The 14643-nt window shown below is 41.5% G+C and overlaps 1 protein-coding gene and 1 long non-coding RNA gene across 2 annotated transcripts in view; one reads left to right on the top strand and one right to left on the bottom strand.

Moving 5' to 3' along the window:
- Window positions 1–7082, top strand: part of etv1 (ETS variant transcription factor 1) — a 40772-nt gene extending 33690 nt beyond the window's left edge. The window contains exons 8-10 of the mRNA XM_079562258.1: window positions 307–476; window positions 3681–3782; window positions 6827–7082. Of these exons, the coding sequence (XP_079418384.1) occupies window positions 307–476; window positions 3681–3782; window positions 6827–7051 (497 nt within the window). The 3' untranslated portion in view covers window positions 7052–7082. The remainder of the gene's footprint in view (window positions 1–306; window positions 477–3680; window positions 3783–6826) is intronic.
- LOC306967303 overlaps window positions 6124–14643 on the bottom strand; it is a 157978-nt gene continuing 149458 nt past the window's right edge. The window contains exon 3 of the long non-coding RNA XR_013793175.1: window positions 6124–6200. This is a non-coding gene — a long non-coding RNA (uncharacterized lncRNA). The remainder of the gene's footprint in view (window positions 6201–14643) is intronic.

The raw sequence follows: 14643 nt of genomic DNA, 5'->3' as shown, positions 1-14643 counted from the left end.
TGTTACGCTACAAAAGTATAGTTACACAAAATTAAACACTGGATTTTTGAAGCGGATAAAGAGGGGAACTATAATGTAAGGCGTAACAATACCAGGAGTAGTTCGGCGTCCGTACAGTAAAGTGAAGATATTACTGCGCGGATGTCGCTATTATAATGACGACATCCGCCACGACATTTTTCTTAAAGGAGAATCCAAATTCTCCTCTGGTCCAAAGCACCAGAGGTTCCTTCCACCCGTCGCCTGTTTTTGCGCCGCTGTCCTGAGTTTACAGAGTGTTCACGGTGAGGTGTTTGTGTGTCGTAGGAGACGTGAAGCAGGAGTCGGGCTTGTACCGCGAGGGCCCGTCGTATCAGCGCCGCGGCTCGCTGCAGCTGTGGCAGTTCCTGGTGGCGCTGCTGGACGACCCCTCCAACTCGCACTTCATCGCGTGGACCGGCCGCGGCATGGAGTTCAAACTGATCGAGCCCGAGGAGGTGAGCCGCCACGCACACCAGGAAACGCTTTGTGAAGCACGCGTCGCACAAAGACTGCTGCAGCTTCAGGAGCAGCCCTCACCTAATACTGAAAACAGTATTAGTAGCAAAAATATAGTTTGGGCAAAGGGTCATGACCCTCTGAAAATGATAGTGTGACCAACTTTTCCACCAGTTAAGAACCACTGAGCTAAACAAATCAGTACATTAAAAATGACAAATTACAAAAGCTAGCTGGCAGCTTGTATTTTGTGTTTGGTATTTATTGGCTGTAGCTTGGTGATGTGACTCTAGCACCAGCCACTCGCCCTTTGGTACTTCCTCCATGCGTGCCAGGGTGACTTTCATTAAGATTATTATTACTGTCATATGGATATTGTATGGATATTTATTAAAAAATAACTCTCGATTTCTAGAATACACCTATGTAATAGTATGTAGTTCTTGATAAAATATAATTAACATTGTAGACGTTATTCTTTAAAGACACTGATAAAACCAATTCATATTCAGAATGATGGTGGAGTGTCATAGATTTGATTGCAAGTCCCAGATCTGTTATTAAGCGATAATGAAATGGCACTCACTTCTTCACAGCGACTACATCTGTGCCACTTCATCAGAGTTTGACATGACAATTATCACTAGTATTTTTAGATTAATATTAGCCTCCAGTCGCTGTTATCAAACAATGAGCCGCGATCCAATTCTCCCAACTATTCACATCATTCACTCGGATATTTTCTTTTTTTTCCCTGAATAATTACCGGGTTGTGTCTTTTTGTGCTGCCATGGAAATGTGTTACAGTATGAACCTAAGGCTGGCCGATTAATCCCATTTTAATCAAACTGTCGTTAACTCGTGTCAATAATCAGCTTGGTACAAAAACTGCCCGACAAAAACAACTTAATGTTTGTACAGTGTAGCGTTGTTCCTTTGTTAAACAAACACACCTGGAGTTTCACTGTTTTTCACTCTTTTCAGCAGTTTCCTGACAGACTATAAGTGTATTTTTCACAGCAGCAGAAGCTAACAAAACTGCACTAGTTGCTAAAGTTAGCATATGTTGCATGACGCTAACATTAGCTTCCTGGTTAGCATTGTCCGTTTTTTAAGTATTTCTGACGAAGATACTTAATAAAACCCTAGATCGGTTGTGATGCTCATTGACGTGGCAAACGTGGCGGCCATCTTGTGACTGGCCAGCGAGGCTAACCCCTATGCCACCAATGTAAAACTAGGAGCTAAATTTTCATTGATACAACAGCAGAATATGAGATTCATTGTTTTGTTACTTCTAAGGCTCGTATCTCAGTCAGGCTCAGGTCGTTTCTTTGACACGTGGTGTCGTTTAGCCGTATTAGCTTTGTTTTCTCCATTCATTCCCAGGGTTCAGTGTTAGCATTCACTGTATCACTGTCACATGTTCAATAAATATTGGTCATGTCGTGTTGAAAAGTACAGAAATACTGTTTTAAAGAAGGAAACAAATGCTATGTTTGATATGAATAGAAGTGAATAAGTGTTTGACAGAGAAAAACAAATGGAGCTAAAGTCTGGGCCTCCTATAAAACTGGAATCACATTTGAAAAAAGAGTTTTGACATAAGGTCAGTTGCAATTATTAAAGAGTCATGAAATAACTCAAAATAGATCAAAACAGTATCAAGAAAATAAGTGGTGTTTCCATTTGATTCCATTGCACTGGGTTAGAAGGGCCAGTCACAAGATGGCCGCCAGAACTACCATTCGTTCTAATGTAGTATGTAATGTAGAGTTTTAGATCACTCCTCTCCATGACTCTGTATCTCTATTTAGTAAAAAATTATATTCATAATTCAGCATCTGTTAAAGTAACGGTGGAGAAATGTTTTCCCCCTCTGGCTGCTTCAAACACGACCATATATTTCAGAGCTTGTTGCACATAATTTGCAATTGCTTTGAAATCGTGACTGTATATGAGCCCTAAATCTCTAAATCTCTAAATCTGGGGGAAAACATTGCTCTGCTGATCCTTTTCTTGCACACGCTAGTCATTTTGCACGAGCAAATCTCTGTGAATGACCCGCGAGAATAACGAGACGCCTTTCTCATGAATCCTGTTAGAGAAAGAAGAAAATATGAATATTTTCTTTAAGTTAAAAAAAATAAACTCCATGAATTTACATGCTCACAAATGGAGTCGCGCTAAAGGGACTGTTAGCTGCCTACTCACATATCACACTCCCACATACAGACATTCACATGAAATAATGACGTGTAATGTGATTAAATATGACTGAATACATGAATATAGATGTACATTTTTGAGATGACTAAATTTACATAAATTCTTCATAAAAACAAAAACTAAATTCAAATATGTTGTACTTTTCTAATAGGTTTTGTTCCACGTGACATCTATAGTTTAGAATTCAGATGGTGGGCAACTGACGATTATATGGTGGTAGCTATGGCAACTGTCGAACTCCAATTGTTTTTTTTTGTTTTTTTTTTCAGTTTTTGGTGAATATCTGTGATTCTTGGGATTATTGACAATCCAAATGAAACAAAACTGTCACAAAGTTCAACATTTTCGTCCGTGCGGATAATCTAGCATCCAGTTATTATCTCTGAACGGTGGCTGAACAGTGGTCACAATATTTATAGACATTTGTGAACGACGATGTTCTAGTATGTCATGCTCTGGTTTGAGTTGGAGCAAGGCCTCAGTTTTAGATAGAAAATGATCATTACCAAGGCAAAAGCAAACACCAAATCAGCTGAAATGTGCCATCAGAGGACGGTGTTTGACTTTGAACAGACTGATGTCATTATGAAGCATCGTTTCTGTGTTGTTTAGCAGAGAGGGTCTTTCTTTTTAGCGCTGGTGTCATGGACTGTAAAGACTGTCTGATTTGTGTTGTGGTTATTAAAAACCTGTTAGAATAAGCCGGTGAGTGGTGGCTCTCCATGGGCTCGGGCAGGAGGCAGGAGCTGCTGGAGCTGCTGGAGCTGCTGGTGGGTGGTCTTTGGGACAGGTGCTGGAACATCTGCTGCCCCCGCGCCGTTCTCCTAATGAACACGTCCCCGTCCGCCCTCCCGGACCGTCTCTGATCGCTCTTATTATTGCACAAATATGCTCCCGTGTGTCGGCGGCGGCGGCGGCCGGCTGCCAGCGCGTGTGTGGCTAAACTCCTGTGTGTGCTGTGTGTTTGGGGAAAGGTGGCGCGGCGGTGGGGCATCCAGAAGAACAGGCCGGCCATGAACTACGACAAGCTGAGCCGCTCCCTGCGCTACTACTACGAGAAGGGCATCATGCAGAAGGTAACGAGGCGGCAAAGCATGGAGCAGTGTGGCACAGTAATCATGCTCAATATATAAACTCACAATAATATATATACCCACAGATACTTACAGCAATAACAATAGGAGAAACACAGAATTGTAATTATGTGTAATTGTCATTTATTATTGATTGGCATGTACTAGCTTTTACATACAGTACTTTTTACTTTGAGTAATATTAGAGGAAAGTATGTGCACTCTGACCTGAGATTAAGGAAATAGGAACTGAGTAAATCTTTAAGTGACAATTTTGACGCGTAAATTATATGTATTTCTGGTTTTGTTTAATTAATTCTTCATAATGATTTCTTTTTGTTTGTTTTTTATGGAATTTTATTTGAAACTGTTAAAATGTTGACATTACATTTACATAGAGAGATACACAGGTTGGTAAAGTCACGAAAATAACACTTTGAAATAATATGACTCAAGTACAAGTAATGTAAAGTAAAGTAGTGTGAAAAAAAAGGGTAAAAAAGTAGTTGGGGAAAATGGTACTTAAGTACTGTGAGTAACTGTGGAGCTGATTGAAAATACAATTGTGTGAAATTCACGGCGTCATAAATTCCACACAATTTATGACGCCGTGAATGGTGTGAAACAAAACATAACCCTGTGGAATGTTTCACAAAGAAAATGTCAGAAAATACAGAAAACTAGATAATTATTATGTTTAAGGTGTTCTAGACCAGTGTTTTTCAACCTTTGTTGAGCCAAGGCACATTTTTTTCATTGAAATAATCTCGAGGCACCACCAGCAGAAAATGTTCTCATCAAAGTGTCTTGAATAGGAACACCGTGTAGTCTCACTCGCCACAATGCCTCAATACATCACTAATTCTCTTGTCTCAAAGAAATGAACTACCTGATATGAAGAGTATAATATGGTTGCTCTGCCGATCACTAGACAGCACAGACACTCGAAAACGGTACATTATTTGTGGATAATAATAACCTGGCTAACACCAGGCTGCTGTGTGCGCTCGAATTATTTCGAACTGCACAACAGCCTGGGGACCATGGCCAAATCTCCGGTGGATTTGGGAACCAATCACAGAGCGAGGAGGGACGGCAAGACGATGACGCGCTCTTCGATATATGGAAGCTTGTAGTTTATTTACGGATAATTAAAAAAAAGTTTATTTACGGATCCAACGTGACAGCAGCAGACACGATGGTATTTTTTGATCAAGCTTTAGACCTTGTTCTAAATAATTTAGCTCAAAAGTTTACAGCGGGTCCGTCATACGTCATCTCATACGATGATACGATTGGCCATGGCTACGTGCAGACGCATGAGACTTATTTTTTTTTTTTTTTCGTATCGCCCAATAAACGAGTATGGACGATCGTAAACCACACCTCTCCTATGAGAAAATGAATTGGTGGTCCCCAGACTAAATATCACTTGTGATTTTAGTCTGGTGTTAGCCAGGCTAGGATAATAATGCATTTGTTTAAAAAAAAAACAACTAGGTGGGATTGGATAATTTCCCATGGCACACCAGACAACACTAGTGTGCCACGGACCAACTACATCCATTTCAGAGATCAAAATGCATTTGCTGCTTAAATATTTACTCACAGTGGAAACATTAAACAGATAGGTCATTAAAGTGGATCAGTCCGTGAGCAGGATGGGTAAATTCTGAGACAACAGGAAGGAGCCATTACGAACCCTTGCAGAGCTTTTTTTTTTCTTTTGTGAGACCTAGCCAATCACGAGGCAGTATTGCAGTGGGAGGGGTTGTGGGTGTGGCATAAAAATAACAAATGCTGTCAAAACACAAAACAGAAAGTAGATATTTATGGGATTTGCTGCAGTAGAGGTTTGTGCAGTTGACTTTGTTATTATTTTTAACTTACAATAACAATAAAGGGAAAGGAAAGTGGACATAGACATGCACAGTAGAGAACATTAACCTGTTAAAGGAACAGGCCACCGTTCTTACACACTGAGATATGTTCTTACCTGAGCTTAGAAGAGTTCATTTGTACCTATCTGGTCTTTACGTGTGCCCTCAGTCACGTAAACTCAGCACAGACGGTGTTAGCATTTAGCCTCTCCTCCTCTCTAGCTCCATGAGTACTTCAGTGTCCACACAGTAAAGTGAAGACTACTCCTGGTATTATTACGCTTTACAATATAGTTCCCCTTTTTATTCGCTTAGAAAATCCACATTGTTTAATTGTGTGTAATTATACTTTGTAGTGGAACACTTCACGTAACCATATTTAAATAGGGAAAGCGTGGAAGAGCTTGGTAGCTTCTATCTTGACCTGTTTTGGAGCTATAGAGGAGAGAGGGAGAGGCTAAATGCTAACGCCGTCTGTGCTGTGTTTACATGACTGAGGACACACGTGAAGACCAGACAGGTACACATGAACTCGTCTAAGCTCAGGTAGAACATGTCTCAGTGTGTAAAAACAGTGGCCTGTTCCTTTCACATCTGTCTGAACAGTGCACATTATCTTTAGTTTAGCTTTACCCAAATCTAAAAGCTTCTTGAAAAAAAGCATCAAAAAAGCGAGAATGAAAGCGCAGCAAAAAAAAGAAGAAGCAGAAAACAAGCAGAAATAAGCAACAAAAAAGTGACAAGAAGGCTCGGAAAAATGTTCCATCCGTTTTGTAGCTCTCAGCTTTCAGATGAGGCATTACGCTGGTCTTTAGGCTGAGAAGCTTTTAGATTTGGGTAAAAAACTGGAGAAAATGTGCTTGGTTAAGGTGGAGGTTAAGAGGCTAAACGATTTAGTCGGCTCGGTCAAAGACAAAAAAACCTGTTTGTGTTTTCTCACGATAACTGTAGCACTTCTACACTTTTATGTACTCTTTTATGGACTCTTTTATGTACTCTTTTATGGACTCTTTTATGGACTCTTTAGAACCTTGTCCTTTTGTGTTCTGAAAGGAAGTCCGGAGACGAGATTCCAGACTTTACTTTCCAACATCCACTTTTTTCAACGATCCGCTCCACGTTCGTAATCTCGTCTCATCTCGTCTCGCTCTGTTGTATTTTTTGAAGGTGGCGGGCGAGAGATACGTGTACAAATTTGTGTGCGACCCCGAGGCCTTGTTCTCCATGGCGTTCCCGGACAATCAGCGCCCCATCCTGAAGACGGACCCGGAGCGGCAGATCAACGAGGAGGACACCGTCCCGCTGTCCCACTTCGACGAGAGCATGGCGTACGTTCAGGACGGGCCGTACTGCGCCCCGCACCCCCACTACAGCGAGGGCTACGTGTACTGACGCACTTTCAAAAGGACCGTCCCGCTCACACGTGGGGAGGGGGGGGCCTCTGTACATGTCACGGGCGGGTCTTTCTACGGAGCATGAGGAGCGAGACGGGACTCACCATGAACTGAACTGGACTGGGCTTTCCTCAGACGGGAAATGCACAAACACTGCAGAGATAAACATGAACACGTTAAAATGGCTTGAATTCAAAGTCTTGTAGAGTATTGTGGACCTGCTGGACTAACGGGGGCTTTAATACACTTTACTTCGTGTTTTATTATTTGACATAATGGTGTGTATGTCAAAGACAGTTCGGGAAGGGAAGACTGTTGTTTTAAGTCGAGACACTGCAGGTGACTGGGGGGAAATCTGATTGAGATTGACATGAATGACAGGTTTTCTCTGTTTCTTCATATGAAAAATAGGACAATGTGTAATAATTATGGCCAATATTGGTAATAATTTCCGCAATGAAATCTAAACAATGGATGAAGCCACATTTAAATGTATTCATTATTTTGTTTCTTCCGTGGGGACACTGGGTATTTAACTGTTGGTGGAAAAAAATCTAAAGGGGCTAGATGCAAGTTAGCCATTTTATACTCACTACTGCCACCTCAGGTCATACGTGTAACTGCAGCTTCTATATTAAGCTGGTGCATGACGGCACTTCGGACTCGAAGTAACAGTGCAGGATTTCAGAGGCCGTTGTGGTAAATATGTCTGAGCTCATTCTACACATTAGGACATTGTTGAAACATGGAGGGGGAGGAACATTTTTAAACTCCGGATTATCCCTTTAAAGTTAAATGTAAATATCGCCCAGTTTTTGGGGTTCAAATTTCACTAAATCAGTCAGGAATTCTTTATTTAAAAGTCCCTATGAAGAGGAGCTTCAGAATTTTGTTAAAGAGGGGGTATTCTGCTTTTGTCAGACCCATAGCACCAGTCTATATCTCACTACAATGATGACAAACCTTCTGTTGGTCTGTAAATGCAGTAAATTAGAATAACTGCCTTGTATAAAATGTCTCTCTCAAAATGGCTGTAGTGAATGTCTTGAAATAGGCCTCTGTCTCTTTAAGAACCTCTGAGCCTTTAGACACGCCCCCTCCACACGCTGTCTGTGGCATCAGTGGGGAGGGGGTTCTGCTGAGGAGCAGTGGTTGGTTACTCGGCTCGGAGGCGTCTCCAGGAGGTGGGGGCGTTCCTAGGAGGACTCAGGCAAACCTATCCCTAAAATGGCCGCCATCAGAGTTTTTACAGATTACTCAGAAATACGTGAATGTGCCAAGGCAACACTTCAGCCATGTTTTTAATGAGGGAGTGACAGAATAACATGATGGAAAGCTTGAAAAAGTCGATTTTGCATAAGACCCCCCCTTTAAGAGACTGGGAGTAGTAGTTGCTACTCATGTGGCGATGTTAGAAAAATGCATTTTTAGAAAATGGGGCTTGAAGTTACAAATTCCCAAATAAATCTACGGAGAAACACTGAATCAGCTGAATATTCTTTTGTTTCTAAGTGAACGCTTGTGTTGAGATTTCTAGCTAGTTTTCTCCTTTACATCTTAGTCATAATGTTGACAAGAGAAACACACGTGCAGCAAAACTTTAGGGCCGATTTCTCCAAATCAGGTGTTCGTTCCACTTCAGCGCTCCTACAGACGCCACACTTTACACACTTGGACTTTTTTCAAGGCTTTTTTCATGTTTAATTCCTTGTTTAATTTATTGAGCTTTGAACCCCCCAAAATAAGGACACATTTGAATTGTTTTTTTCACTGATAAACAAAAATGATCCAAAATCCCCTGTTATTTCTTGGATACTTCTGTTACAAAAAAAAAGTTCATACATTTAAATCTGGATCCATCCATTATATTGTATATGAAAACATAACATGACTTGCAACACACAGCAAGGGTTCCAACATTTTGTTCCTTCCTTTTTCCCCCCTATTCACCTGCAACATCTCCCCTTAAAGGAATAGGCCACCGTTTTTATATACTGAGATATGCTCTTACCTCACTTTAGCCAAGTTAATATATCCCCGTCTGGTCTTTGTCCGTGCGCTCTGTCAGGCAAACGGAGCACATACGCAGCCTCTCCCACATATCACATAGCTCCAAAAAAGCTCACGATAGAAGCTACCAAGCTCTTCCACGTGTTCCCTATTTAAATAAAGTTACGTGAAGTGTTTTCATGCGAAGTATATTTACACAGAAATGTAACGTGTCGATTTTATAAGCAGATAAAAAGGGGGACTATATTGTGAGGCGTAATGATACGAGGAGTAAAACGTCCGCGCAGTAACTCCTAAAGGTTATTGACGGAAGTGAGCGGGGGAAGTCTTTAGGAGTTACTGCGTGGACGTTTTACTCCTCGTATCATTACGCCTTACAATATAGTCCCCCTTTTTATTTGCTTATAAAATCGACATGCTACATTTCTGTGTAAATATACTTCGTATGAAAACACTTCACGTAACTTTATTTAAATAGGGAACACGTGGAAGAGCTTGGTAGCTTCTATCGTGAGCTTTTTTGGAGCTATATGACATGTGGGAGAGGCTGCGTATGTGCTCCGTTTGCGTGACAGAGCGCACGGACAAAGACCAGACGGGGATATATTAACCTGGCTAAAGTGAGGTAAGAGCATATCTCAGTATATAAAAACGGTGGCCTATTCCTTTAAGAAAAGGCAACTTTATTTATACGGCACATTTCTTACACAAGGCAACTCAATGCAACAAACTGGCTCAAAATCTGAAAAGGAAAAAGAAAATGTAAATGTTTTTCTCCTGTAGTGTCTCTCCTTATAACCGTAAATGCAAGATTTCTGTTTTTTGGGCACTCAGGACGCTAACAAATCAATGGCTTCACAATGAACATCCTTCCAGCGCAGAACTGCTCAGAACAGGTCCCGTGATGCATAATGGGCTCTAAAACTCTGTCAGTCAAAGTTGCATGGATCCAGGGCTGTTGTGGACGCGGGGACATTATAACACAGTGAAACGCTTTACCAACAGATTTTGCAAGATCTGCCCCTTTAAAAGTGACCGAGTTTGCAGGTTTCAAACCATTTGTATGAATTTCCATCTGGAAAATTGTTACCAAGCTAAATTTAAAGGAAGCCAGAACACAAAGACGTGGACCTGGGATCAGGGAGGATTTCTCCAAGCTCCCGATGGGCAAGATTGACAAGTGTATGAACCAATCAGAGCCAACGGCATGTGGCGTGTTTTGTGAACAAGGAAGTTCATAGTTTTACGATGCATCAGAGAATAGAACGATCTTAAAGTGCATATGACAGGTTTTAATGCTTTTGAAAATATGCCTTATTTAGAAGGATAACATCTGCTGTCAGTTGTAATTATCATTTCATTTCAGTGAAGCAGTCATTTTCATGATGAAATGTCAGGCAGAAAAGCTATTTTTATTTGAATTTTGAAGCTGCTGACAGGAAGTGACATAGGTAGAGGTAAAGTTCCGGAGCAGTTTGACTCATTTCCCATTGACATAACATGGTCGGCACGGCAACAGTTTGAAATTGTTTGCCTCTATCTATGTCACTTCCTGTCAGTGTCTATTAAGGAAGTGAAACTATAAAGAGAAATGGGCAAACTAAAGAAAGCTGGGTCCAATTCATTTCATCTTTTTGTTGTTGTTATGCAAAAATGGTGTCATATGCACTTTAAAGGTACAATACCTGATATTTTTCTGAATCAAATATTGTGTAACATATTACACTTCTTCACAGGGAGGAGTTTATTGGCGCATTTCACAAATGGCAGGGTCAGTTTTCAGGGTCACTGTCACAGAAATGCTCGAAAACTGGCCTGGAAGTTCCTGAAACTCATACAAATGTTTTGAAATTTGATGCACGATATTATTTCCACAAAAGTCCGAGTTCACAATATACTTAAGGACAGAACAAATTTGGTTCCACTACTTGAAACACAAATCATTTAAGAAAATATTTTACTCGTCCATTTGGTTCCTGTCGTGTCAGCGAGCTCTGTGATTGGATCGATGTAAAACTTTCTGGATTTAATTGGCTGTTAGCAAAGACGGTCCTGCCTTTGAACAGATATAAAAAGCTGGAGAGGACTGGCCGGACTGGACCACGGTGTGTCTGTGTCTGATTTATTTTACTTCAGACTCAGACTCCGATTTATCGAGAACTATTTTCAGGTGAAGATCCTGAACTCAAGTCATTTTAACCGGTGCGCTGTGCGTTGTCTGCGCTCGGCCCATGTGCTCGTGTTCGTCAGCCCCGGCTTTGTTCACGTGGGAAAACATGGTAAGAAAAAAAAAAAACACGTCGACTCAACGGGATTGAAAAGAATGTTTTTGGTTCTCATGTTGTGTGTGATGGGCCAGACAAACCTGCACCGATGGATGAGCGCGGTGGGCGATAATGACAAATGTGACAAATGTTCAATTATTGTATTTTACGAGCTGGACAGGCTCCTCAAAAAAGTACTCTACGGAGTCGGGGCGATACAGTACATCATTGTGTGACATGTTGTAATAGGTTTTTTGTGTTGCATCACAAAAAAAAAAACATATTGCAATAATTTGTCAATCCTTATACGGCCAATAATCGACCATAGCGATCATGAATCACACCAATCGGGATGTAAACTTGATCACCGTTGTTACAGTGTATTGTCCCATCTTCCACACAAAAAAATGTACTTTTTTAGTTCCACACCAAGCATTGACCAACACCGAGATCAATTTAGTTCATCATTATCATTAACTTTGATTTATTGGCTGAAAACAGACGAACAAAACCCCTGCTCTCCCTGACAGAAAGAAAGATGATATGTTACTGTTGGTGTTGTGTTCTTTTAAAGTGGACATGTCATGCATATGGGCTTGAAAATCGACTTCAAACCTTATTTTAAGAGCCTCAGCTTAGATGTTTTAAGTTTTTAATTTGAAAATATGTCTCTGCAAGAATTAAACGGTAGCAATGAAACGCAGGAGAAAGAGCTGGTGAAGATCTTGACTGGGGCTCCTGCTGGCAGCTATAGGAATCATTTTCTTCAAAAATGCAGAGCGTGATAAACACACTTCGAGCAGAGAACGGCTCAGAGTCAATAATGTTGGGGCTTTAAAAAAGTTTTTGGGTTTGAATGATGTGTGACGCGAGTGTAATCAGTACAGAGCGAGGCGCTGACGCTGTAGAAGAAGAAACAGCTCAATTTAACAGTTTTGTTCGACGATTGGCTTTAGAGGCACATTTACAGTGATGTTAATAAAGCTGCATTGTCCCTGTTCAAATAAACTAATACAATGAATTAAATCGATTAACTCAAAACTACATGATGTCCATTTTGCATGAAATGTCCACTTTAAATGGATGTTCAATTTGTCATCACTTGACAACCTTCAAACTGCCACTGGCCCGGGCCCTTCTGGCAAGTGTAAAAAACCCAATGTGGCCCATGGGTCAGAGAGTTTGCCCATACCTGTTGTACATGAAATATGGCCCACCTTTAACACACGCCTCAGAGCTATGGAAAACGTCAGCAGGTTTATGATGATTTCCATACGGAGAACCCGCCTCAGAAACCACAGACAGGTGTGAGCTGTGGTCCGGACTCTGAGAGGAGTGTCCCTCTGACATTCACAGGTCTCAAGAGTCATGTTTTCTGTTATCATCAAGGTCACCTAGCAAAACAGAAACAGAAAGGACAAATGTAACACTAGTCATTAACCCCACCGCTCCAGCAATATCAGCTGCTTTAAGTGCACATGACGGGTTGGATTCAGAACGTCTTTGAGCCTGGTCCCAAGTGGCTCTCACATCAAATCACTTTTGTATAGTCCAATATCACAGCAGTCTCTTCACTTATATGATTTGATCAAACAGAAGAACTGACACCCTCCTTTACGGCAAGGAAACATTCCACTCTCTTCTGGTTGAACTCATTTTTTAGAATGTAAGAAAAGGTCACGTTGACGATCTCGAATGCGATGATGTCATAATCTCAGACGGAGGGCAGGGGCCAATGTAACACTATGGGAGAAAGAGACCTTCAAAACAGAAAATCTCCCAATGGTTCACCTGATCATGATGACGATTCTGAAAGTTGCCACCACTTTTGGAGATCATATTGAGAAGATCATTGGACCTTACCTCATATGTGCTGAAAGAGAAGGCATTGAACTTTGTGCCAGTGTTTGTTTCATCTGGATAGGCCCCGTAATGACAGATATCATCCATAAACCAAGTGGAAAAGTCTGCATTATGACAGTTCTCATAGTTACCTCTTTCTTAGCTGCCCCTCCAGCTCAATTTAAAAGTATGGGCTGTCACGTGAACGTTTTTCTATGCATATAAAAAGCTCTGGTTCATACTTACCGACATCATTGCATAAAGAAGGCCTTCCTGACTCTGTGTTCAGTGCAGTCGCGCCTGGCTCACACGTACGAGGGGGCAGAAGGTGGGCTAAAACCACAGCAGGTGGGCTCCCACGGCAGGCTCTGTCACACCCCTGCGCCGCAAAGGTAACAGCAGATGACTCCGGGACAGGACAGACCTTTGGTGCTAACGTATCTCGCTGTAAATTCCAACGAGCTCAATCTGTTTTAAATCCCGTACTCGGACTTAGCAGCGCGCCAATGCAAAGCTAGTTAGCTGCATGGCCTGGCACGGCACGACTAGCCCCTGTCATGCCAGGCGTTTGTATGTGTCGCACAAGTGGGTTAAAGGTGCCAAAGGTGAGCGGTGTAGCTGTATGTAAACGAAAGCACGTCCCAGCTTACAGGTTTGAAACGGCGGATACTGCACGTGCACATGTGTAACATACGGAAACGGGGGTAATTCAGAAAGAGCTAATTAGAAAAACATGCCAACCTGACATATGCACTTAAAATGGCTTTACTTTTTGAAGAGCAATCCAAACAAGTGAAGTACTTTTCTGCGGTGTGCGTCTGTGATCATCAGTGAAGCTTCAGGCCACTTGAAAACGGTGTTCCTGAAGCTGAGACTGAAGCTCTTTCCCATTCCAGGTCAACATCATGTATATTTATCTTCATACCCATTCATGCTTTTCAATATTTGGGTCAAAAATATTTGAATTCAAAGTTTTATAATGTGATGAAAAGCCCATGTTTTTTGAAACTAGTGTCCCAGTGTATAATCAGGTAACTGCACATCTCTCGCTGCTTCAGACTAAGTGTATTTTGTAGCATTGAAAAGAGAAGAGCGCGGACTCTCGCAGCGGTGGACTCTTCTGCGGACTATGGTCCTTCGAGCCGGCTCCTGCGGACGCACTGGAAAAAGAATCATATGCTATGTCTGGATTTCGTCCTGTCGGGGCTGGGACTGACAATAGCAAACGTTGTGTAATAAAATATTTCTGAAATGAACGGCTCGGTTTTGTATAAATGAATTACCCAGGTGATACTATAGACGTTTTCATTTTCAATTTAGTCCAGTTTAGGCATTCGTCCTGATTTGACTCTCATCTAGGCCTAGTGATGAAATGGAAAGTCAAATATTTTGTATGAGATGGTGGTTGGTGTGAAAAGTTCGATAACCACTAAACTAGTTGTTGTGGTTGTTAATGCACTGCTAATGACAGTTT

This window comes from Gobius niger, assembly GCF_951799975.1.
Source record: "Gobius niger genome assembly, chromosome: 8".
In the NCBI taxonomy this organism is placed as follows: Eukaryota; Metazoa; Chordata; class Actinopteri; order Gobiiformes; family Gobiidae; genus Gobius; species Gobius niger.
Note: the sequence above shows the minus strand (reverse complement) of the source record. Positions and strands in the feature narration are given on the sequence as shown.